The sequence below is a fragment of the Pongo abelii genome, chromosome 19 (assembly GCF_028885655.2).
Source record: "Pongo abelii isolate AG06213 chromosome 19, NHGRI_mPonAbe1-v2.0_pri, whole genome shotgun sequence".
Classification (NCBI taxonomy): domain Eukaryota; kingdom Metazoa; phylum Chordata; class Mammalia; order Primates; family Hominidae; genus Pongo; species Pongo abelii.
Window position 1 is genome coordinate 9,717,718 of NC_072004.2, and position 26,853 is coordinate 9,744,570.

At 48.2% G+C, this 26,853-nt stretch overlaps 1 protein-coding gene across 1 annotated transcript; it reads right to left on the bottom strand.

Moving 5' to 3' along the window:
• Window positions 1-4,793: 4,793 nt before the first annotated feature.
• DHRS7C (dehydrogenase/reductase 7C) lies at window positions 4,794-25,077 on the bottom strand. Its single transcript, XM_002827021.6, has 6 exons — window positions 24,616-25,077; window positions 14,906-15,018; window positions 13,242-13,452; window positions 10,601-10,693; window positions 6,117-6,272; window positions 4,794-5,052 (listed from the first exon to the last, which is right to left on the bottom strand). Exons 1-6 carry the CDS (start codon window positions 24,767-24,769, stop codon window positions 4,844-4,846), a joined length of 936 nt encoding a protein of 311 aa, XP_002827067.4. The 5' UTR covers window positions 24,770-25,077; the 3' UTR covers window positions 4,794-4,843.
• Window positions 25,078-26,853: the final 1,776 nt, after the last annotated feature.

Below are 26,853 nucleotides of genomic sequence, written 5' to 3' on the forward strand. Positions count from 1 at the left end.
ACTGATTAGACTATTCTCCCTCAGTATACCAGGCTCTCGGAGTGTCTGACCCTTTTACTGCAGAAAACGCTTTTGTCCCGTGAGCCCTGCCCTGAGAGCCAAATCTTCTGCTCATGTGTAGTCAGACACACGTCCCTGCACAGAGGTGCTTGGAATATTCTGGAGACAATAGTTTAACCCTGGCGGAGGAGGGGTTCCATTTTGGTGCCTGAAATTCCTACTAGAAATTTGAGAACAGTAAGGTCCTTCAATTAGAGCTGCTCAGTTCCCTGATAACTTACAGAGCCAGTCATTTCTCTGGGCTAAGCATGCTAAATGATGCTTATGTCTCCTTGAAGGAATGGGTAATTTCCCGTGGTTCCTGAATTTCTCCAAGGGAGTCTCGCAAATTTCTTCTGGAGATTAGCTGTGTCGGTCAAGGCCCAGGCTGGAATTTGAGGGCGTCTATTAGTTTTCTAGGGCTTCTGTAACAAACTGCCACAAATTGGGTTGCTTGAAATAACAGAAACCTATTGCCTCACAGCCCTGGAGGCTGGAAGTCTGAAATCCAGATGTCAGCAGGGCCCTGCTCCCTCTGGAACCTGTAGGAAGATCAGTTCCTGACCCCTTCCTTCCCAGTGCCTGGTGTTTTCCCGGCAGGCTTTGGTGTTCCTGAGCTCACAGCTGCATCACTCCTATCTCTGCCTCCATCATCACAGGACACATTCCCTGGGTGTCTCTGTCTCCACACAGCCACCTTCTTACACGGATGCACCTTACTCCAGTATTGCCCCATGTTAACTAGTTACATCTGCAAAGCCCCTATTTCCATATAAGGTCACATTCTAAGGTACGGGGGTTAGAAAATTTTATTTTTTATAGGAGAGAGAGAAATCAACCTATAACACGAGGTGATTAGGGATCATTTAATGAAGGGGTGTCACATAGGTGTGGTCAGGATTAAAGAATTGCAACAAAGGACGAAGAAGCTCCCAGGGCCAGCAGCAGCCAGGAGCCGTGAATGCACCTGGGCTCCAAGGGGCAAAGGGCAGGATTGGCTCCTGAGGGTAACCAGTGGTTCAGTGGCAGGTTGCAATCAAGACACTGCAGCCCGGCAGGAGACAGCTGGGGTACTAAACACTGTAACTTCAGTCTCTCCCTGCCAGCCAGTCCCCAGTAGCTGAGCCCAGTCAGTAGCCAACAGACAGGGGCGCCTACTGCAGCGGCCACAAGTGCCAGCACTGAGATGGAGCACTCACAGCATCTGAAGGGGCAGAGACTGTCCCAGGCGCTGGCTGTGGCTATGCCCAGCTGTGTGTCTTCATCTGTGTGGTCTTCTTGAAGCCACACCTAGGGTGGTCCCTGAGGCTCCAAGAAGTGTGCTGTCTGTAAAGATTCTGGTATCCGGCCGGGGGCAGTGGCTTATGCCTGTAATCCCAGTACTTTGGGAGGCCGAGGCGGGTGGATCACCTGAGGCCAGGAGTTTGAGACCAGCCTGACCAACATGGAGAAACCCCATCTCAACTAAATAAAAAAAATTAGCTGGTTGTGGTGGTGGGCACCTGTAATCCCAGCTACTTGGGAGGCTGAGGCAGGACAATCACTTGAACCCAGGAGGCGGAGGTTGTGGTGAGCCAAGATGGCGCCATTGCATTCCAGCCTGGCAGCAAGAGCAAAACTCTGTCTCAAAAAAAAAAAGTTGTGGTCTCCCCAGAGAAGAGCCCAGATGTTAACAGTGGTTGTCAGGGCATCTGATTGCTTTGTCTCTCTGTTTCTTTAGGTTACCCACATTTTTTAATTTTAAACATTTTGTAGATATGTGTGGTTGGGGGTGGGAGGAGAAAACCACCTGTATTTCTCTCTATGTGGAGTGTGAGGACTGCTTCACGCCTTGCAGTGTCTTGGGGCAGTCCCTTTAAGGTCTGGGGCAGTTACTGGGGCCTAGATCCCACTCCTTCTGGGTCTCAGGAGCTAATTGCCCTTGTTCTACCCAGAGCAGCTGTGTCTCATAGAACATAATCACCCTCAGTTTTCTCATCTGTGAAATGGGTCTGTCAGCCCTTCCAATGAATTAAGGCTGATGCGAAGATCTAATGGAATCTCGCAAGGGGAGGCCCATTGGAAATTGTGAATATAATTAGGTGAGTTACTACTGCTGTGCGGAAAGGTTTCCTGGAGAGATGAGCTATAAAATTGGTTTGGAGACACAGTGCCCCCTTGTGGCTATTTTTCATATTGCGTGACATTTATTTGTTTTACCCCCCCGCACTATGTTTCAAGATAAAGATTGTGGGTTTTCATTCATAGGCCAATGAGACACCCCATCCTGAGAGCACGTCAGGGCCTGAGCAGGCGCCGGGACATCTGAAATCACTAGGGAGCATTTAGTCAGAGGGAGGCCAAGGCCCATGGACAGGAAATTTCACTGCAGGGCGCTTAGGCTGCCCACCAGGTAGACTGGCCAGGTCCACCTGCAAGTCTCTGACCTCCTCCCTCTGCTCTGGGGTATGCTCCACCAGTTGGTAGGGGAACAGTGGAGCAGAGCCACTTAAACCGGAGAGTCCTTCGTGGTCCGTTGCTGCTCGTGGCTTCTTTTGGGGAATCCCAGGTGTCTGCTGTCACCCTGCCTCAGAGTCCTCACTCTCCCAGAATGTGGTTTTCAGCGCCAGTGTGAACGATTCCAGACACAATCCCTTCCTGCTCCCCATCCCCTTGGGGGGTTCTTGGCCTGGAACTCACCTGTGACCAGGCAGAGCCCTAAAGGGAACAGGTAAGGACCCTACAGCCTGGATCTGGGTCGTGGCCACGCTCTGCTGGCAGCCCACCCTTGGTGGGTCCCAGGATTGGCTGCTGTGACCCTGGCTCCAGCTGCTCCTGTCCCAAAGCTGCCATCCCTACTCTCTGGTCACCAATCAAGTTTCAGCCCTCTCCCCTCGCGATTGCGGCCCCTACCCACCCTCTGTTGGCTTCAGCCTGAGCACCCCAGTATGCCCTCCCCCCACTAACGACAACCTCTCGCAAGACAGTTCCCTTGCAGGCTCCAGGCCTGCCTTGCCTGCTGCTTCAGTGAGCCCCTAAGTTCTGACCCGACATCCTTCCTCCACGGTAGCAGGACGGGACCACCAGCCTGGTCTTGGAGTAGGCTGAGCTCCAGGTGATCAGTGACCCTGGGCATTTTTCTTTTTAAATTAAGATTTATAGATGTGCAGGCTGGGCGCGGTGGCTCATGCCTGTAATCCCAGCACTTTGGGAGGCTGAGGCGGGCGGATCATGAGGTCAAGAGATCGAGATCATCCTGGCCAACATGGTGAAACCCGTCTCTACTAAAAATACAAAAATTAGCCAGGCGTGGTGGCGGGCACCTGTAGTCTCAGCTACTTGGGAGGCTGAGGCAGGAGAATGGCGTGAACCTGGGAGGCGGAGGTTGCAGTGAGCCAAGACCGCGCCACTGCACTCCAGCCTGGGCGACACAGTGAGACTCCGTCTGAAAAAAAAGATTTATATATGTGCATATGTGTACCCTATATATGTCATTTTGTAAATGATTTAGGTTCAGGGAAGAAATTTTTGCCCTCTTTCATCTATAAATATTAGAAAAGCTTGAGTTGTTACAGTATTAGTGCAAAAAGGTTACCCTACCCTTTCCGAGTGCCCAAGAGTCATTTACTGTTTTTTGTTTGTCGTTTTTTCTTTTTTTGAGATGGAGTCTCGCTCCGTCGCCTAGGCTGCAGTGCAGTGACAGTGGTGTGATCTTGGCTCACTGCAACCTCCACCTCCCGGGTTCAAGAGATTCTCCTGCCTCAGCCTCCTGAATAACTGGGATTATAGGTGCACGCCACCACACTCAGCGAATTTTTGTATTTTTAGTAGAGACGGGGTTTCCCTATGTTGGCCAGGCTGGTCTCGAACCCCTGACCTCAGGTGATCCGCTCGTCTTGGCCTCCCAAAGTGCTGGGATTACAGGCGTGAGCCACCACACCCAGCCTCATTTACTGTTTTGTATAAGAAAAAGGAGACTACACGAAGTGCCCACCTCTAAAGAGAGGATGGCGTTTTAAATGCTTTTTGCTTTGAGAATTGAAGGAAAGGCTGAAATGAGGTGGATACTTGGGCAGAGGTTCTCAGCATTTGTTAGAAGCAATGTGGAAGCTAAAATTCCAGCTTGGCGGTGTGGGTGGGGATGGTAGGGGTGGAGGTGCAGGGGAGAGCTGGGGGTGGGGTTGGGAGGGGTCTGAGGCCAGTGAAATCAGTCTGGAAGAGGGGCTGATTCTCACACACCCCCAACTCTAGAGCTGCTAGCCACACATGGCTATTTAAGTTTAAATTAATTATAATTAAATAGCATTAAAAATTCAGTGTCTCAGACACAGGGGGCCATGTTTCGAGTGCCCAGCAGCCACATGTGGCCAGTGCTGCCATGTTGGACAATGCAGATTATAGAATATTTCCATCCTTGCAGCACTGTTCTAAAGGGCCGTCAAGTCCTGCTCTCGTGGGTGGAGGTGACGTGGCCAGGTCACCCTTGTATACAGTGGAGGTGGTTTTCAGACTGAGTTCCTGAGCACATACGCGTACAGTGTGAGTGTGTGTATGTGGGGGTTAGAGGCATTGCAGCTCCTGTTTCCTGCTGAGTCGTCACCCTACAGAGCAGGGAAGCTTCTGGAACTGTGTCCTGAGAATGTGGAGAACCCCAGGCTCCGTAGCTTCTGGGCTGGCTCCAGGCCATCCTCATTGTCACGGGGAGACCTCAGACAGGTGAGGGGTGTGGCTGCAGGCGGCCCCAGTGTGGAGCACAGGACAGAAGCGCTAGCACCTGCCAGAAAAACCTTTATTTCCAAGGGTTGGCCCATTTGGCCTCCTGCAGTTACCCCTCCTCCGGGACACTGAGCTTCTCCTTCACCCCACAGGCCACCACGGCGAAAAAGAACTCCGGGAAGAAGGTGCGGGCGTACACGGCGGCCTTGGGAATGGGGTTGGCCATGAACACTTCTTGCTTCTTCCTCCGCACGGTGCGCATCACCTCCTCCGCCACCTCCACGGGGTGCACGCCGTAGGTCAGCTTCCTGAAAAAGACTGAAAGGCCCCATTTTGGGGCGGGGGTTATGGCCTCGGTGGGGACCCGGCTGGTCAGAGCCCTGCACGTGCACAAAGGCTGAGGGGCGGGAAGCGTGGGCTGTCCCCGGAGTCACAGGTTCCGGGGCCCCTCCGCCACCCGCGGACCGCGGCCACCCGCGGGAGACACTCCACTCTCTGCGCTTCCTTCTGCATCTTCGTCTATAGGATGGACCTGGTTTCCTGCCCTGATAATTTTGCAGGGCGGTTACGTGTGGGGGAAGGGATGCAAAAGAGGTTAGGATCTAAGAAGGTGCCAGGTGGATTAAGGGACTGTTGTTTGTAACTGTCGTGAAGCTGTGCTTGTCAGGAGCATCCTGAAATCCCTGGTCTGCCCCCATCTTGGATCATCTCAGTTCTTCAAGGTGGACCTAGAGCCCTGAGCACGGTGTAGCGCCTCTACACTTAGAGTGGCCATAATAAGGTGCACTGATTGATAGAGGGGCTGGTGGCTATTCCAGAACCTTCAGTCCTTCCAACAACCCTAAGAGGTAGGTATTGCTACTATCCCTCATTTTCTAAAATGAAAATAATAATAATAGCAATACCTGTCTCTTAGGGAGGCACGAAGTGATTAAGAGACTTGCTCATATCCAACCCTCTAATACATGGCAGAGGCCGGCTTCCAGTGCGGGTGGCCTGGCTTTAGACTCTCGGCCTCCACTCTGTGCAAGGGAAAGGGGGAGCGGGAAAGTTCTTCAACCCCGAATCCAGGCCATGACATCTGGGAAACAGGCCCAGAGATAGGCAGTTGCTTGCCGAGGTGGCAGAGGAAGCTGAGTGGCTGAGCTTAGCGGGCGCATGGGCTGTAGGCTGCAGTGAGGATTCTGTTTACCGGGTGCCTCAGGCCTAAAGGTTTGGGGGCCCCGCCCTGCTGTTGGGGGTTGCTGAGCCTCCTCCACCCCCACTCCCAGACTCATGCTTCAGGTGTACCCATCTGAAGGTCATTAACCACCCCCGCCAACAATGACACTGGACTGTTTCAGAGGACCCCAGGAGCCCCCAGCTTCCCTCTGAAGTCTCACATTTCCAAATGGAAGCTTCCCAGTTTCCTTGCTCTGGATACACGTGGTACGACCGGATGAAAGTCGGGCTCACGGTGCTGATGACAACATCGTATTCCTCCACTTCGGCTCGGAGGCAGTCAAAGAAGCCCAGGGCTGCGTGCTTGGAGGCAGCGTCTGCAAGAGAAACCATCCAGAGGTGGGCGCAGGACACTCCCGCCCCTGCTTCCGGGTGGGCGCATTGGAGGCAGGGGGGCCGACAGACACATTTCCCACAGGCGCAGAGCTGGGAAGATCCTCAAGAATCTGCCCCTCACTTTACAAATGAGGACAGAGAGCCCTTGGGAGTGGTGGACATAGAGCTGGAATTGAATCCAGCTTAGCCACTTGCTGGTGGTGTGATGTGATTGTGGGCAAATCTCTTTGCCTCTCTGAGGCGCAGTTTTCTTATCTTTAAAATGGGGGCAATATTTCCTTGGCAAATTACTGTGAAGATCAAATGAGAAAACATACAGAATGCTGGCACAAACATGAATTCCCCTTCCTTCTTGGGAAGGCTGATGCCTAAGAAACTTGTCCAAGGTCTGGGGCCAGCTGGTGGCTGCAGTGAGCCTGAATCACAGATATCCCCTCTCCCTTCCTGTTTCCCTTTTCCTCGGAGAGCCCGTCCAGGTAATCCACTCACCAAATCCAGTTCAAATCGTAGAAGCCATGGGTTGGGGAAAAAAGGATCATTCCAGGAGTTCCAAAAAGAATAGAGTGGACATTGCTTAGAGCTTTGGGAAGTTAGAGCCACATCTGGGGTGTGATGCACCCCAACTTCACATTTTAGGGGTGTCGGTCAGAGGCAGAAGGGGCAGAAAGTGGATGTACTGTGGTTCCTGCCACTGTGTCCAGATGCCTTCAACCAGAAACCTTTCCTGGTTCCCCTGACATCATGACTAGCAAGCTTCTAGTTCTCTCCAATGAGGCCTTTTTTTTTTTTTTTTTTGAGACGGGGTCTCACTCTATTGCCCAGGCTGGACTGCAGTGGTGCAATCTCGGCTCACTGCAAGCTCCACCTCCCAGGTTCAAGCAATTCTCCTGCCTCAGCCTCCTGAGTAGCTGGGTTTACAGGCGTGCCACCATGCCCAGCCAATTTTTGTATTTTTAGTAGAAATGGGGCTTCGCCATGTTGGCCAGGCTGGTCTCAAACTCCTGACCTCAGGTGATCTGCCCGTCTTGGCCTCCCAAAGTGCTGGGATTACAGGCGTGAGCCACTGCGCCCAGCAGAACCATGCACTTTAAATGGACACATTGTGCGATATGTGAATTACACCGCCAATACAAGTGTTACCAAAAAAAGGTCTACCAGCTTGTTTTTCATTCATCTACCATCTCCTTGATTCCTTCAGTCATTCAACAGTGAAGCCCCTGCTCTGGTGGGTGAGAAGCTGGGGACCCAGAGGTGGACAGAGGTAGCTCTGGCCTCACGTAGTCCTCAGTTCATCAGTGGGGCAGACACGTGGACAGGTGACTTTCCATGTGGTGTTTTTTGTTTTGTTTTGTTTTGAGAGGGAGTCTTGCTCTGTTGCCCAGGCTGGAGTACAGTGGCTCAATCTCGGCTCACTGCAACCTCTGCCTCCCGGGCTCAAGCAAGTCTCCTGCCTTAGCCTCCCGAGTAACTGAGATTATGGGTACACACCATCACGCCTGGCTAATTTTTGTATTTTTAGTAGAGATGGGTTTCACCATGTTGGCCAGGCTGGTCTCAAACTCCTGAACTCAAGTGATCCACCCGCCTCGGCCTTCCAAAGTGCTGGGATTGCAGGTATAAGCCACTGTGCCCGGCCCCATGTGGCATGGTTAACGCAGGAGAGGGGTGTGTGCCTGCAGCAGGAGGGACACACAGCAGGCTGCATTCCCTTTCAAGTCTGTGTGCCTGGTTCTGAGCCTCAGAGCCCCCATCTCCTTGCCTGGGTGGATGGTAAGGGAACTGTGCTGGGTGCTCAGGGACACTGAATTCCTTTTGGGTGGTCAAAAGAAACCTCTGAGTCAGCAGACCCCAGGTCACTCCCACGCCAGCTCCTTGTGTCTGTCCAAAGCCAGATTCAGAGGAAGAAGAGAATTTGGGGCCAGTCCAGGGTGGCATGGCTTCAGTTCTGACATTCACATGGGAAACTGTGCCCCTGAATTCCTCAGCTGCAGAGAAGCCAGACCATGACTGATGGGGGTGGAGACAGCCTTGAGAGAATTCTGAGTCCCCAATACTATGTTTTTCAAATGTTCCCAGGAAACTTGTGCATTTGTCTTATACGGGTCAGTGGCCAAAGCGCCCATTGTCAAGCCCATGCCTCGTGATATTATGTCACCTCTGTGTCCCCATCACTTGGCTTTAAGCATTCAAACACTTTGTTGAATGAATGAAGGCATGAAGCAAGGAAAGTGAAAAGTCACCCAGCTGCTGAAAATAACAGACAGAAAGTTTAAAAGTACAAGGAGCAGTGGGGAGATTCCTAAGTGGGCTGGGGAAGAGAGGAAAATGCGGGAAGTGGCAAAGACTGATGTATGTGGCCCATTCACTCTGCCCTTCTTCCTGGGCCCCCAGGTGGACTGCACTCCCCAGCGTCCCTTGCACTTAGGTGCGACTGAGTTCTCCAAATAGGATGTGAGCAGCAGTGATGCCAGCCTGGGGACAATAGGATGTCCACTGCCAGCCTGGGGACAATGGGATGTCCACTGCCAGCCTGGGGACAATGGGATGTCCACTGCCAGCCTGGGGACAATGGGATGTCCAATGCCAGCCTGGGGCTTTGGACATTGGGCATGGCTCCTCCACAGTCTCTTTCCTCTTCTTGCCAGCAGGGACCCAGCTGTGACCACACGGAAGATGTTGTTGATGGAATGACTTAATATGACCCTGGGCCGCTCGGTGACCCTGTGGCATGGTGGCACCTGCCTGCCTGAGCCATTCCCATTGACGTTACTACATGGAGGAGTAATCAAGTTTTCCCACATCACAGGCTCACAGCACCATAGGCTTAAACTAACTAAGGCAAATGGAAAAAGGAAGGTAAAACACTACTAGAGGGGGTGTTATGGGCTGAGTTCTGTTATCAGCCCTCCCAAAATTTATATGCTGAAACCCAATCCCCAGTACTCAGAATGTGACTGTATTTAGAGATAGTTAAAGAGGTAATTAAATGAGGCCATTAGGCTGGGCCCCACACCAATCTGACTGGTGTTGTTATAAGAAGAAGAAATTTGGGGCCGGGCGTGGTGGCTTACACCTGTAATCCCAGCGCTTTGGGAAGCTGAGGCAGGTGAATCACCTGAGGTCAGGAGTTCGAGACTAGCCTGGCCAATATGTTAAAACCCTGTCTCTACTAAAAATACAAAAATTAGCCAGGCATGGTGGTGGGCGCCTGTAGTCCCAGCTACTCAGGAGGCTGAGACAGAAGAATTGTTTGAACCTGGGAGGCAGAGGTTGCAGTGAGCCAAGATCTTGCCATTGCACTCCAGCCTGGACAACAGAGTGAGATTCTGTCTCAAAAATAAAAAAGAAGAAGAAGAGGAAATTTGGACGTACAAGGAGGCAACAGACATGCACGTGCACATGGGGGGACACAGCGAGAAGGCAGCTGTCTGCAAGCCAGGGAGAGGGGTCCCAGAGGAAACCAGCCCTGCTGACGCTTTGATCGTGGACTTCCAGCCTCCAGAATAAAAAAACAAATTTCTGTTGTGTAAGCCCCAGCCTTGGTATTTTGTTACGGCAGCCTGAGCAAATTCATATAGGAACCTACTATTTTTTCTCCCTCCCTTCTTCCCTTCCACCCTTGTACCCATCAAACATTTACTGAGCCCCTAATTTGCATATGGTAGTGTGGGCCACAAATAAATATATATGGCATGTTCCCCACCTCTTAGAACTAGCTCATCAGATGTGGAAATGGCTCCAGAATTTTTACAGCTAGATCCCAGGAACATACACCTAGGAGTCCTTCTCCCCCTTGAACTTCTGAAAGGACGCTCATCTTTGGAGCTGCCCCCACCCTGAATTCTGCCCCTTTCTGTTTTTCCTGGTTTCTTCCTCAGAAGGTCTTCACTGCCCTTCCATTTTGTGATGTGCACCCATCCTTTTCTTTCCCAATGGTAATCTTCCCTGACCTTCAAGGGCATCTTTATGGAGGAAGGGGGCATTGGAGCTACGACTGTCCATCTTTGTCAGGAGCGTGACCTTCACCTGGCATTGTCAGGTTCACCTAGTGCATGCCCTGTCCCCATGGGAGACTGTGAGCTTCGCGGACAGAGGGAGCTCATCTTTAATATCTCAGCATCTCCCATAGTCACTTGCATGCTGTAGGCGCTCAAAAAATAGGAACCATAGGGATGAAAGAAAATCCAGATGGTGTCATCCTTGGACCCTTTCCCCTGTGACCATCTGCGTAGTCTTAGACACAACAGCTCCTACCTTGTACCGTAAGACATACAACAGAAGATATCATATTTTTATCTTAGCAACTTACAAGTCGTACGGAACGGGATTCCAAATTTCCCTTGGATATTATTCACTAACACGATTTGGCCTGTTCTCCGGGAGATCATGTTGGGAAGCAGGGCTGGAAAACACAGGACAATGCAACATGGTTAAAACTTTGAGACTGAGTTAGGCAGCAGCAGGCAGACCCCTGCCCCTGGTACCCTCATTGCAGGGCTCTGCTACCTCCGTGGTAATTAGATTGCAGCAGGGCAGAGATGGAGTGAGTCCTGCAATCATTTATCCAGTGTTCCCAAAGCATGGGCTGGCGAATTGCTGGGTGATTTTAAATTGGTGCTTTCCCACCGATGTACATTTAGTGACACTGATTTCGTTTTTTTAAAAAAATGCATATTTATATTTATTTTCTTTTCCTCTCAAATTTTGTTTAGATGCGGGGGGAACACGTGCAGATTTGTTACATGGGCATATTGCACTCAAGTAGTGAGTACGGTACCCAGTAGAATAGAACAGACGCTCATCTCAGTAGTAAGAACGTCATTCCCGTTTCAGTTCTCCTACTATGGCCTCCAGAAGGAAGAAGGAAGTCTCACAATGGTTCTAGTGTGTCTTTAACGCCTCTCTTGCATATGCTAATCTTTTAACAAAGAGAGGGAGGATTCTGACGTTCTCAGGCTACCTTGGGAGAACTTAATTTGTTAATTTTCAGGTTGCCTTTTATTTATTGAGGATGAAAGAGGTTTTAAATTTATGTTGGTTTTATACAGATTTCCTCCTAAAGTGAATTTAATTTAAAATTGAGAAAATGCAGAGAAAGGTATTAAATTAATAATAGTACAGGCGGAATGGGGATATGGCAAAAAATGAAAAGACAGTAAGACAATACTCAAAGGGTCAACTTTCAGAATGATCTGGGAAACCCAGCACCTCCATGTTAAAATGGACAAACTGGGCCGGGTGCAGTGGCTCATGCCTGTAATCCCAGTACTTTGGGAGGCCCAGGCGGGTAGATCACGAGGTCAGGAGATCAAGACCATCCTGGCTAACATGGTGAAACCCCCGACTCTACTAAAAAAAATACCAAAAATTACCCAGGTGTGGTGGCATGCGCCTATAGTCCCAGCTACTCAGGAGGCTGAGGCAGGAAAATCGCTTGAACCCAGGAGGTGGAGGTTGCAGTGAGCCGAGATCTCGCCACTGCATTCCAGCCTGGGCAATAGAAGCAAGACTCCATCTCAAAAAAAAAAAAAAAGAAAGGAAAAACCCCAAGATGGACAAACTGAAGTCCAGCGCTACGGACTAGACCCAGGGTCCTTAGTGAGTCAGAGGGCAGAGGGCTAACCAGGAGGAGAAACCAGTTCTGGCCCTTTTCCACTCCACTTTCTTGGTTCGTTGCTTTGATGCCAGTGAAAGTCTCTGTTAAAGGTTGGTAGATGACACACCGGTGCTGGCCTGATTGCTGTGTCCACAGGGACTGGACTGGAGGAAACTGTTATCTCTGGGACACCATTCTAGAAGCTCTGGAAAGTCATCTTTCTGCCCCAAATGTGTCTTTCTCTTCATCTGTCTTAGTACTCGGAATCCTATTGTTAGAAGTACCCAGCATGGGAGCTGGTTGTAGAGAAGGTAGTTGTAAGATCAGGCTAGATCTCAGACCTTGCCAGGACACCCCACTCCCTAAATGGAGGCGTTCTCCACATTACATTCCCCCTGAGCTTCTGCTTTGATAAACTTTTATTTTTTTGGAGAGCAGGGGCTTCAACTTTTCTTTTTTTTAGACAGTCTCGCCCTGTCACCCAAACTGGAATGCAGTGGCGCGATCTCGGCTCACTGCAGCCTCAGCCTCCTGGGTTCAAACGATTCTCCTGCCTCAGCCTCCTGAGTAGCTGGGATTACAGGCTCCCACCACCGTGCCTGGCTAAGTTTTGTATTTTTAGTAGAGATGGGGTTTCACCATGTTGGCCAGGCTTGTCTTGAACTCCTGACCTCATGATCTGTCAACTTTTCATTCTACTCTATGGTCATTTCCAGCCCCACTTTCCAGGCTTCAGACCTGCGTTTGAACGTGATGGTGAGAAATCTGCACCTGGGTATCTCCTAGGCCCCTCAGACAGGTTCACGTAGGAATCACCATCTTACTCATTAAAGAGAGACAGCCTCCTGCCTTCCCTGTTTCTGTGAAGGGGTTGACAGAATACTGGGTCTCTTGTAGTCTGGTGATAAGCCCTTTTTCTTCTTCATTTCTGAGGACAGAATCTTTACCTTTGACCAACTGTCATGGTTAGAAGCAGATCAACTGCAAGGTTGATATAGCAGAATGTACACAATTGTTGAGACAATTGTTGGAGGATGAGACAATTGTTCAGAGACGTCGAATTGGAGGGAAGCCATGGATGTAAGGAGAGAAAAGTAAAAGGGCAAGGCTTGGGTGGGGAGAGGGGTTTCACAGAGATGGTGGTTGAAATATACCAATCAGATACTTCCTGAGTTCCTTTTCCTTCATAAACACTTACAATGGGAATGCTGAAAGCTTTCAACCAATAGGTAGGGAATTTTCTAAGGGGACTGGGGAATTCCATATAGAATAGGATGACTGTCTGGCTATTTAACAGAGCCCTCTGTAGAATCTGGTAGTCCAGATACCCATGGGAAAGTCAAACTCACGAGACCTTTCGTCAATGTGATGGGGCCAAAGTAATTGGCATCCATGATCTTTTTGTCGAGCTCCAGAGAAATCTTATGGGCAGGCCCCTTCACCTTCACACTGGCATTGTTGATGAGGATATCCACACAGCCATAGCAATCCAGGACTTCTTTTGCCACATCTGGGATGCAGCTGATGTCTGAGAGGTCCAACAGGACCAGCTTTGGGGTGAATGTCTGCCGAACCAATGAGAGAGTCAGGGCATGTGTGAGATCTCCTCCCTCTTGCAGACCTTGGGAGCCCTTGATCTAAAAGCCACCCATTTTGAAATTCAAAGATCATGAAATGACTGAAAAAATAAAAAAGATGAAGAAGCAGAGATGATTCTGGGATGGAGGATATTGCCAGAGAATTCATACTTGGGGACCAGGGCAAAAACAACAACAAATCTTGACATGAATATGCAATGATAAGTCTAAGCTCTTGGCCAGGGTTCCAGAACTGATAAATGAATGTCGCCCTTCACAGCGGTCCCTTTGCAGGTTTGCACTGACTCCAGTGGTGACATCATTACTTTTAACATTTCTGAGCTCCTTTGTGGCTATAAAGTACTGTGATGAATTTGATAAAAAAAAAAAAAATCCATCACGGTACTTTATAGCCACATTTTAAAAAACTAAAATCATACACCCAACACAATATTTCTGAAGCATCTACTATGTGCCAGGCACTGTGTTTAACCAGATACTTGCTGCATCAAGACTCTATTGATCTAGGAATGTGTAGGAGGGTGGACAGATGGGAAAATTGATGACACCAAGTGGTAAATGCAATCCCAGTGTTTGACAAAGACTAGTCCTGAGATATGCCCTTGAAGAGAGGGTTCCGTGGTCAAATCTGTTTGGGAAACACAGGCTGTTCTCCAGGTTCTTCTTGGAGATACGCAGTGCACATTGGCATATTAAAGGCTCTGAAAAGTCCTGTAGTGAAGAAACTGGACAAGCTTAGCTTAACTCAGTGTTTCTCACACAACTGACTGCAAACCCTCGCTTTTTCCCAGTGCCTAATCACATCCCTAGAAACACCCTTTGGGGCATTCTGTGTTGTCCTGTTTGATTCATCTTCTCAAATATCAGACTTACCTCTGAATTACTTTGAGCTGTTTCTAAACACCAAATGCAACCTCAAAGGTAAAGATTAGAAAAAAATATCCTGAAGGGAGCTGCAAAGACAGTCCTCTGACCAGTGCTCCAGAAAAACCTTTGGAAACTGCAGCCTCATTGAAATAAGTGTTCACTTCCTGGGAGACTTCTTGGGATGGGATCTCATTTATCTGGTTTCTTTGATGGAGATATCAGTTGAGGTATTAAAAAAAATGACTGTGTTTGTAATCACAGCCCATACCTGTAACATCCTCTGTCTTCTAGATCCTTGCTGAGTTTGAGTTATATAGGGTCAGGGCGAGGGGCTGTGGCTACAGAACACGATTTTGTCATGGTGGGTGGTCAAAACAAGTCAACCCTTTATGAATGGCAAACATGCCTATGTCAAGGTCATTGGGTTCATTGCCTCACATTCCCCAGAGCAATCACCAAGTTTCTTCCACTTGGTCCAAGAGCTGGTCCTGAATGATCAATGGAGGCTGGCAGTTCCCAGGAGTTACCCACGCTGACTGCTAGAAGACCTTACCTTGCTGGGGTCAGCCACGCTGATCAAGGCGTCATATAGGTTCTCTAGCCTCTCCCACTTCTTTCCACACAGCACCAGCCTTGCCCCACCTGTGTGGAACACCCGAGCACACTCTGTGGGGAAGAAGGAAACAGGGCAGGGCACACTGTGTGGATGGAGCCACTGACAGTGAACCCCCTCTCTTGGGAACTCATGAATTCAAAAAACTCGGAAGTCTTAGCACCACAAGGTCCTTTAGAGGTCACTTCATTCAACTCCCTCCCCGGGCTGGAATTTTTGTCATTTCCAGCCTCCTCTTAGTTGCTTCTGTGAAAGTGAGCTCACAGTGGAGTGAGACAACTCCTCCTTTGTTAGAAAGTTCTGATTACTGGAAATTCTTCCTTACACTGAACAGAAGGATGAACCTGCCTACCTGGTCCCCCAGGACCGCAGCCCTAGAGGTATCTCAATCTAAAGATAATGGAGACTAACCACCATGTTTTTTCAAATCAAATGTCACCAGTTTCCTCCACATTTTCTCTGGGATAGATACTTCAGCCAGGGTTCTTTTTATTTAAAAAGTAAACCTACTTTCTGTCTAATTAATTTTCCTCTGGACTGATTCCTGACTCACCCAATATAGCACTTTCTCAACTAAGTGTTAGCTGGTAGACATACAGAATTCTTGTGCAGCAATACTGATGATACTTAAAAGCAATAGAAGCTCACAGATTTGGAGAGTTTGCTTGCTGTAGGAACTGTTGAAAGATATGTACATATCTCCTACATATCTCTCTAGTTCATTTAATACTCACAATAACCTTATGAGATAGTATCTTTAGGTTGGGTTCCTAGGAAGCAGATTCTGAGACAAGGATTTGGGTGGCCAGGATTTACTGAGGGCTTGCTCTTCAGAGACAGCCTATCGGGGAGTGAGGTCATGGAATAGGGGCCAGGAGAGGACGTGGTCTCAGGAAAGTCTAGCTTTGGTTTGATCCAAGGAAGACTCTGGAGTCTAAACTCCATTGCAGAGCTGGAGGCAAGAGGATCAGCCTTTGTACACCAGTGTCAATCAGTCACTGATGTGGGCTGCCTTCTCTGGGGGTGCGTGCATAAGGTGTGTAACTCCTAGGCAGGGCGGCGTCCACTGGCAGAGGACAAGTCTTTGGGAAAGGAGGCATCTGCACGCCATTTGCAATCTGCATGCCATTTGCAATCTGCATGCCATTTGCAATCTGCATGCCATTTGCAGCCAACACTTACAGTGCCTGGGAAATGCATGAACTGACCAAGTACAGGGATCTGGAAGAGGCACCAACAGCACCTACTCTAGGGAAGAACCTATTATTGTCTCATTTACACCATGAAGTGGTGGACTCAGACTGGCTGGGAACACGGAAGGACAGCCTGGCAGCCTGGTGCCCAGTGGAGGCTGAATATCCCGAGTTCTGTGGCTCCAAGTGAACTCAGGGTTGTGTGATTTTCTCCAGCAGGGCCCAGAAGCCTGCTGCAGGTGGAGAGAAGGGACCTGCTGGACAGGACAGTTGGCTGGGGCTCAGTAAGTGGGCATCATGGATAGGGAAATTGTGGTATTGCAGAGATGGAGGAATTGAGATGCTGGACTATGAAGTCTAAATCAGGTGGGAGCAGGAGTGAAGGCAGAAAAGGCCAAGAGAGGACCCAAGCAGAGAGTTGTGGGGATAAGAGGTCTCCATGAGGCCTGAAAACAGGTGTACTGGGCATCCCTGAGAGAGCTGGGAGGAGGGCTCTAGGAGAGCTCAGTCTGCTGACAGAAGGAAACCTGAACCCAGAAGTAACTGGGTTAACAATGTCACCTTGAATTGTTAGGGCTGCAGAGAAGGGAAGATTCCTCTCAATGCAAGTGTTTTATTGAGAAAGAAGCTGTCCATGATGAGTCTGGATGACAAAATTCAATAAAGATTGATATCTTTATTGAATGATAAATTTAATAATCATTTTATATGATTGACATAATATTTTGTCTCCAAGTTAAATTGATCCAGTAAATCAGGGTCCCAACGGGTCTTGGGAAATGACAGAAAGATCCTACACTTTATATGGCATATTTTGCACACTTTAATTGGAATACTCAATATGAAGGAAAGCAAAGAACATGTTGAAAAACAGTTGTTAAAATATATTGTAAAACTACAGAAATTAAAGAGTTAGCAGTTCAAGTCTAGATAGAAATATTGATAATAAATCGAGTCAGGTATTGAGGAGAATTTAGTGTATGATAAAGTTAACATGTTGAATCAATGGGAAAAGAACGTACTACATAAAAAGTTGGGGCTGGGCTTGGTGGCTCATGCCTGTAATCCCAGCACTTTGGGAGGCCAAGGTGAGCAGATCACTTGAGGTCAGGAGTTGGAGACCAGCCTGGCCAACATGGTGAAACTCCGTCTCTACTAAAAACTCAAAAATTTAATCCCAGCTACTTGGGTGGCTGAGGCAGGAGAATCTCTTGAACTCAGGAGATGGAGGCCGCAGTGAATCGAGATCATGCCACTGCACTCCAGCCTGGGCAACAGAGTGAGACTCTGTTTAAAAAAAAAAAAAGTGGTGTTTGAATACCTATTTGGGAGGAGAAAAAAAGCTGGATGCATTACACCAAAATATACTAAACAGTGAAATACAAAAACATAACCAAAACAGAACTAGAAGAAGGTAGAGATGAATATATACCCTTGCATTGGGGAGGGCTCCTGTGCATTCATTGAAGGAAAAAAAAATCCTAATAGAAATGATTTATAGATTTTACCCTTTTAAAAAACTCTTCTTGGCTGGGCGTGGTGGCTCACGCCTGAATCCCAGCACTTTGGGAGGCCAAGGCGAATGGATCACAAGGTCAGGAGATCGAGACCATCCTGGCTAACACGGTGAAACTCCGTCTCTACTAAAACTACAAAAAAATTAGCCGGGCGTGGTGGTGGGTGCCTGTAGTCCCAGCTACTCGGGAGGCTGAGGCAGGAGAATGGCGTGAACCCAGGAGGCAGAGCTTGCAGAGAGCTGAGATTGTGCCACTGCACTCCAGCCTGGGGGACAGAGCGAGACTCCATCTCAAAAAAACAAAACGAAACAAAACAAAAAACCTTCTTACAGCAAAACAAAATCAAAAACAAAAAACACCCATAAATAAAGGACAAGACAAATTTAGAAAAAGTGTTTATAATCTATATGTCAGAAAACGGTTAATTCGATATATGAAGAACTCTTACAAATCAATTAGAAAAAAGATAAAGTTGCTAATAAAGAAACTGGTTAAGGAGATGAGTAAGAAATTCACAAAAAAAGTATCAAGATACAGAAGATGAATCAATACCAGTAATACATAAATGCAAACTAAAACATGGGACTAATTTTAATCCATCAGATAATCAAAAACAAAATTGGAAATAGTCTTGGCCACATTGTTGGCCACTGTGAATAACAATTTTGAAGCCCTTACAATTGATGTTGCAGAAATTGGTCTATTGACTTGGAATGAAGTTCGCAATAGAATAAGCTTAAAAATAATTTTAAAAAAGCTTCAAAACAGTGTGTTGAATACGATGCCATAATGCTGGGTCATGGTTTATGTATGTAATAGAATAGTAAATCTACATATCTATATGTAAAAATAGATTACATTAGAAGTTTAACTGAAGCACTGAGATCAAATAGATATAAATTTGAAAGTTAGATGCCAGTCCAAGATGCTGACTTTCAAAGGAAATTTTAAAAACATGTCATGTGAAGTTCAGTTCCCTTTAACCACAAATAGGACACGAATGAATCAAAGAAGAGGAGGAATAGCGGGGACTTCGAAGGAGGATCCCCTGGAGAGAATGTTAGGTGAGTTTTCACCCGTGGGCCCAGGCTGGGGCTGTTTTCCATTGCCTCCATCCCAGAGTGAAGGGCATAGGCGGAATCAACAGAACAGCGCGGTTCCCCGTAGCCAGGAGCCCAGCTTCATGTCTTATGGGCAAGATCCTGGGGCTCAGCCAATGCCCTGAGGGCAGAGAAAAGGAAAGCTGGGACCTCGCCATCGGGGGTGGCCTGCAGAGCCAAAGAAGTCACAGCCACCAATGGCCAGGGTAGGTCAAGATTGGTTGAGAGCTCATCTGAAGTCTGCCCAAGAGGACCTCTCAGAAGGGCAGTGGAACTCCAAAGGACAGGGTTGGTGGGAAGTAGACTGCCCGGGAACCAGGGGCTGAGGAGGGATTGAGTGAGTGAAGAAAAAACCCACATCTCCCATTTCACAGAAATGAATAATCCTAGGGAGGCCTCTGAAAGGCTCATGAAAGTGCCCACGAGAGAAAGATTCAGACCCAGTTTTAGACATGTGCCAGGCCCATGGACCTTGAAGCCATCTCATAGCACTGTCAGTCGGGTGAGAGTTTTCCTCGCTCTCCTATCTTACCTCCTTCCAGTCCCTGAGGCCCTAGAAGCCTCAGAAACAGCAGGAAGCTTCCCTTCAACTTGCACTAGCTGTGGGGAGGAGCAGAGAGGGGTAAAGAAAGTTTGAATTCAACGAAAATGGACATGTTATCAGATATTAAACTGGGCATCCCAATTCCCGAATCAATGCTGTGTTTCGGGACCCGCCATGACCGAAGGATTTTGCATAATCTAATAGTAATCAGAGGCCAGGTGCAGTGGCTCACACCTGTAATCCCAGCACTTTGGGAGGCCGAGGCAGGCGGATTACCTGAGGTCAGGAGTTTGAGACCACCCTGGCTAACATGGTGAAACCCCATTTCTACTAAAAATACAAAAAAATATTAGCCGGGCATGGTGGCAGGTGCCTGTAATCCCAGCTACTACGGAGGCTGAGGCAGGAGAATCGCTTGAACCCGGGAGGTGGAGGTTGCAGTGAGCCGAGATCGTGCCACTGCACTCCAGCCTGGGCAACAAGAGCAAAACTCTGTCTCAAAAAATAATAATAATAATAATTAATCAGAAAAGTCAGGAACCACCTGATTTTTTTTTTCTCAAGCTGCAGAGGAAGGACTCTCCCCTCTGAATAAATTTGAGGTGGACTGTCTCACCACACCCATGATTCATGCTCGCTCATGATTGTTTACTCACATAAGCATCCCCGTGAAAGGAAATGAAGGATGTGTTCACACAGGATGTCCCCAAGCACGTGGGGTTCTAGGTGTGTTTTGTGTTCTTTTTACTTAAAAAAAATTCTTTTAAATATATATGGCTTTTATAACAGAATTCACTAAAAGAAACTTCTGTGGGCAGCAGAAAGTCTAGCCTTTCTGCATTTCAGCTGTCATTCTGGAGCAGAATGATGGTTGGATATTACAAATGAGAGAAGTGAGGTTCAATGGGTTGAAATAAATCACCCGGAGTCCTACACCTGGCCAGCAGGGAAGCCAGGATGTGAACCCCAGGAGTCTGACATCCAGGTGGGGAGTAACACATTCTCCACGCTAGGCTCCTCTTAGCCAATGCCCACTGCTGAGAAAGGGACACGTTGAGGGGGCATTTTCACTCCTTGCTCCCTCCCTCTCGTGATGATGAGCATCTATTTTTTTTTTTGAGACGGAGTTTCATTCTTGTTGCCCAGGCTGGAGTACAGTGGCGTGATCTCGGCTCACTGCAATCTCTGCCTCCCAGGTTCAAGTGATTCTCCCGCCTCAGCCTCCCAAGTAGCTGGGATTACAGGCGCCCGCCATCATGCCTGGCTAATTTTTGTATTTTTAGTAGAGATGGGGTTTCACCATGTTGGCCAGGGTAGTCTCGTACTCCTGACCTCAGGTCATCCCCCGCTTCGGTATCCCAAAGTGCTGGGATTACAGGCATGAGCCACTGCACCTGGCCAGAGCATCTATTTGCTGCAGGGCACCGGAGTAGGTGAGGGGCCTGCGAGCAGGAGCCAGATCAAACCTCTGGCCTTGGCCTTGTTAGAACAGACAGCTAGGAGCATTCTTCCCTATCACTCCATTTCCCTTCTCCACTAACACCTTGCCTTGCCCAGGTGTGCCTGGGAGGCTGGAGCCCAGTGGCGTGCTCAGTGCCTCGGTGCTACTGCAGGCAAGCCTAGAGGCACTGCTCCTGAAGAAGTCATTTCCGCTGAAACCAGGCCTTGGGTATACCCAGGTGTCCTTATTTATATTCTTTTATCAGCTCAGCAGGTATCTCACATTGAGCACTTTGGTACCAGGCTTTTCTTTTTCATTCAATAAACATAAGTTGAGCCCTTCTTTCTGTATTTTATCAATGTAAGATGCCATCGATGATGAGCTGTTGCCTGATTTCAGAGATAATAAATGACTTTAATTTTAATTTTAATTTTTTTGGGACAGGGTCTCACTCTGTCGCCCAGACTAGAGTGCAGTGGTATGATTTCAGCTCTCTGCAACCTCGGCCTCCCGGGCTCAAACGATCCTCCCACCTCAGCCTCCCGAGTAGCTGGGAATGCAGGCACATGCCACCACACCCGGCTAAGTTTTACATTTTCTGTAGATATGGGGGGGGCGTCTTACTATGTTGCCCAGGCTGGTCTCGAACTCCTGAGTTCAAGCGATTCACCTACCTCAGCCTCCCGAAAGTGCTGGGATTACAGGCGTGAGCCACAGTGACATTTTAAAGGGTGGCCTATGGGGATTGCAAGATGCTATGGATGGAAAGACAATCAGTCTGATTTCAGAAATGTTTAAAGGACAGAAACTGCACCTTTGAGGTGATAACACACAGGCAGGGCTGACGTTCAGCTGTACCCTCTGAAGCAGCTCAAGTGCAGGGGTTGGCTATTCTGATAGCCATTCTTTTTTTTAATTAACAAATAAATAAATTAATGAATTAACTAATTTTTTGAGATGGATTCTCACTCTACCACCCAGGCTGGAGTGCAGTGGCATGATCTCGGCTCACTGCAAGCTCCACCTTCTGGGTTCAAGCAATCCTCCTGCCTCAGCCTCCCAAGTAGCTGGGATTACAGGCAAGAGCCCCCATGCCCAGCTAATTTTTGTATTTTCAGTAGAGACAGGGGTTTCACCATATTGGCCAGGCTGTTCTCGAACTCCTGACCTCAAGTGATCCACCCGCCTCAGCCTCCCAAAGTGCTGGGATTACAGGCGTGAGCCACCGCGCCTGGCCTTGATTGTCACTCTTGCTGCAGACAGAGTGGGTACAAGGTGACAGGATTCCCAGCTTGGCCAAATCCTGGAGGTTTGGAGCGGGGGCTAGATGTCCCGACCTTTGTCTGTCTGTTTGATTTCCCTAGTAAACAACTTGGCGTGGTACTCCCTACTGCTCCCGATGGCACCCATGGGGTTCATGCAGGTTCCATGGCACCAGGGTGTGCAGCGGCTGTGCACAGCCTGCATCATCCACTCAGTGCCCTGGGCTTGAGACATGCAGCAATGGGAGCCCGGAATCACTGCCATCAGCAGCATGGGGAGCTAGGCGTTTATTTAAGGTCACACACATCCAGCATCTCAAGTTACTGCTAAGTACTGAGACTTTATTTTTTTCTTCTTTGCATTTCTTTCCAGGGCGGGTCAATGAGATATAGTAAAAAAAGAACAGTGACAGTAGACACGACAAGCTAGGCCATGAGGTCCTGCAAAGGCTGTTTCCCTCATGAGATGTATTTCCTGGGTGCCTGATTTGCATCATGTGTGACTACAGCTGAATGAGGTGTTTTAAAAATGAATGAGATGATTAAAACAAATACACATCTCTCAATGATCAGTAAAACTGTATTTCTACCTAATAAGACACAAAACCAGCAAGGCTACAGAAGAACTGAGCAACTTCTCCAACCAACAGGATTGAATCCACATTTGTAGGACAACGGCAGAACGTACATTCTTGTTAAGCACTCGCAGAACCCATATCAAGATAGATCATAAGACAAACCTCAGCACATTTAAAAGAATTGAAATCACACAAAGTGTATTCTCCAACTATGTTGGAATCAAGCTGGAAAGCAATAAAACAAATTTGCAAGAACACACTTATCCCAATGAGGGCCTTCCCTGATCACATGTCACTTTTAGAGGTTATTCATTAAATACACATTTTCTGAGTATGCTAACCAAGCATTGAGGTAGGTGCTGAGGCTGCCTGGGTGAACAAAACACAGGCTCCAGCACTGGGAAGCCTGTATCTAGTGGACCCACTGAGAAACACACAGATACAGCATGAGAAATACACTAATGCGGTATGCACTTACAAAGGGCCAGTTAAGAAGCTGGTCCACAAGGACCATTCAAGAGGAAGGAGCAATTAAGGTGTCAGGACAGGTTCCAGGGTAGAGGCCGTATCAGGGATCGCATATTAACAGCCTGGTGCAATCCCAAACAAAGGTGCACTATTTGGAGAGCAAATTTTTCCCAAAGCCTTCTGTTCTGAATAGCTTTAGGTGGGCATCTCTTTTCCAGCTCTCCAGGGCGGCACACTCCCTGTTGTCTTTTGTCTGGTCTGATTGACAAATGTGTGTCCCCTGGCTTGCCCTTGAAGAAGAAGGAGTTTGAGTTTGTGTGCCTCGCTCCCTTTTGATACAGGATATCCTCTCTGGGAATTGTTTGTGAGACTCATCTAGGGGCCACTTAGAGAGCCTAGTCTATCTGCCTTATGCTTTGTTTTTTATCTTACAAGATGGGCCTGGGTCGATCACCCACTGAAAACTAAGCCATCCTCAAAGCATGTGGATTGGCTCCCGTTGGGATGCCGAAGAGGATGAGCAGCAGGCTCTGAGAAAATTCTCAGGGAGGTTACAAACATTCTCACGATGGCAGCACTATGAGAGTAAGTGCCCAGCCCCCCCGAGGGACTCTCGGGGCAATGCTCAGGATACAGTGGACTCAATGGACACTTACTGAGTTACTAATGAATGTTTGGCTGTGTGGGATCTATGCTGTACTAAAAATAATAAAAACAACAGCAAAAGTTGCGCTAACTATGTAACATATAAAGTTGTACTACCATTGTCAGGAAGGATAGAGTGAGAATCTTGCAAACTTAAGGACAATTACGGCCCCTCATGTCATAGATGTCGCCAGCAGAAGGGCCCCTCTGAGGTGATATAATTCAGGGGTTGCAAATGCAAATGCCTTCAATGCCAGAAAGTGTAATGATTGAAAGAATCAGGCCAAGTGTGATGCAATAGGGATGGGTGGGGTGTGTGGCCCACTAGTGTGGGCATGTTTTGCCTATATGTGTTCATGATCATCATTACTAATCCTGAGTGATATCCACTGTAGCTCCAGGTACTGTTCTAAGTGCTATCCATCTATGAACTCGTTTATTCCTCACAATGGCATCATGAGGTAGAGACTGCTGGTATCCTTGCCTTACAGATGAGACGTTTAAGGCAGAGAAGGGAAGTAACCAGCTAGTCATGGCTGGAGCCAGGAACTCAACCCAGCTCCTGAGTCTGGGCTCACAACCAGTACACTGCCCCAGCTAAAGGCTTTGCATTTTCAAAATTTCTGGAAACCCCATGAAGCCAAAACAAATCACATCTGTAGACCAATTTTAGCCCTTAGGCTGTGAGTTTGCAACCCTAGATATTCCACCACCCTCATTTATCAGGAATCTGCAGCCTCCAAAAGATGGGAAACTTGCTGGTTAATGATAGAAGCTGGGAGAGAACACAGGATCGATCCCCTCCCACCGAGCAGGTTTGCCCACACAGCGCCCTGCCACCCTGCCACCCTGCCAGTCCCTGGGGGCAGAAATGGGCACAGGTGGGAGCAAAGCCAGCTTACCCTTGCCCAGTCCCGAGATGGCATCGGTGATCACCACCACTTTGTTCTGCACAGCTGACTTTGACCACAGCCTGGACACCTCTTGGTAAATGAAGAGGAGGCCGCTGATTCCCAGCAGCAGCAGGGGGAGCATCAGCATGGCCATGACTCCCATCTTGTTCTGGGGGACAACGGAGTAAAAGGGGATTGGCTTTGCAAAGAGACACTGATCAGGACTCCCAGGGCAGGGGGAGGCCCAAGGCTGCAGGGAGCTTAGCTCTGTGCAAGCCTCCAAGCTGAACACCCAGCGGGCGTGCTAATCCCCAAATGTTCAACAAATAGGAAATTACTCACAGTGTCTCCGAAAGCAGACCGAATCCAGGGGGCCTGCCCTCCCCAGTGGTTAATTACAAACTTAATTAAAATGGGTCTGCATTTTTGGAAGAAAATCCATGTGTTAAGGCCACTTGCTTGGGCCCTAATGGTTATTTATAGCTTTCAGTTGCACTAAAAGGCTGTCAGGGTAAATATAGTGTCTATTCTGATATTCAGGAACACATGCTGGCCGGGTCTGATTTCAGGGCTCTTGCCAAAGCTCTCCTGGCTTGCCTGACTATTAGAGGTTTCCTCTGCGGTTTGGGACTGAGCACGAACGATCCAAACCTGGGATTTTCAGCACAAACATCCTTGCCCTCACTTCTAGTAACCCTCATAATCAGGTAGCTTCCAGGTAGTTTGGATGGATGTGGCAGAAGACCTTCTGGCCTTTGCTTTCTAATTGGAGATGAAAAGCATAGAAAACTGCTAAACAGAATGAAGCCTTTTGCAGAAAGAACCACTTGGAGGTGTGACAGGAAATATCAGAAAGAGCACACTTTTGGGAGTGTTTCTCACCTCTCTGAGCCTTAGCTTCCCTGTCTGTAAAATCGGCAGGACCAATGGAAGGACAAACCACACTGCATAGTGTTAGCCTAGCATAGATCCCGGGCCATAGGAAGGTAACTACTGTTATCTTTAGTGGTTAAGGATACTAAAAATTTATCCCAAATGTGAAATATTTTCATTACATAAGGAAACTCAGTAGGATTAGAACTGAAGAGACAGAAACCCAGTTCAAGTACTGGAGCCCTCCCAAAACAGAAGGCCAATCACAATCAGGTCCTAATTTGTGCGGTAAACAGCATTGAGCCAATCAGGAGTAGGACTAGGAGCAGTGTGTGTGTGCCCGCACGTGTGTGTGTGTGCATGTGTATGTGTGTGTGCATATGTGTGTGTGTGCGCATGTGCGTGTGTGTGTGGAAGGGGTAAAGAAGACTGCATTTCTTTCTTGGAAATTAGAAATAACCAGGAAGATCAAAGAAGTCCCAGAATTTTACTGACATTTAATATACATATTAGAAACACGCATGTAAATGTAGAGCTTGATGAATCTTCATAGACTGAACATATTCACGTGACCAGCACGCAGATCAAGAAACAGAACATTGCCTACGTACCCCATCATGTCTCTCTCCAGACCTGAGGGCAGCTACTTCCTAACTTTTAAAAGCCTATATACAGTTTTACCTGTATGTGTATTTTCTTTGCTCAAAAAAACTCTTGTCTGAAGTTTTTCTTTTTCTTTTTTTTTTTTTTGAGACGGAGTCTTGCTCTGTCACCAGGCTGAGGTGCAGTGGCACAATCTCAGCTCACTGCAACCTCTACCCCCTGGGTTCAAGCGATTCCCCTGCCTCAGCCTCCTGAGTACCTGGGACTACAGGCGCCCGCCACTATGCCCGGCTAATTTTTGTATTTTAGTAGAGAGAGGGTTTCACCATATTGGCCAGGATGATCTGGATCTCCTGACCTTGTGATCTGCCCACCTCGGCCTCCCAAAGTGCTGGAATTACAGGCATGGGCCACCGTGCCCGGCCAAGTTTTTCTTTTAATAAATTATTATCTGCGTTCAATGCTGCTGATTGGTCAAGTAAGATAGGGTCTGAGAAGTGCGCGTCAGCTTTAGTGATGTAGAGTCATTGGTGACGTTGACAGGCACCTCTGTGTGAAGACTATTGTGTGGTTTCTGCTCTCCCTCAGACTTACTGTCAGTGGCTCTGTCATGAGCCAACCCTGCAAGATGGTTCCTAACTCATCCAAACCCCCTAGACTTGATGCTTTGAAAGCATCTGCCTACCTGGATATTTGGATGATGGTCTCGACAAGCCTAAAAGATGCTCCAAGCCATTAGCCTACAAGTTCCTCAGAACTTGGTTGAATAAC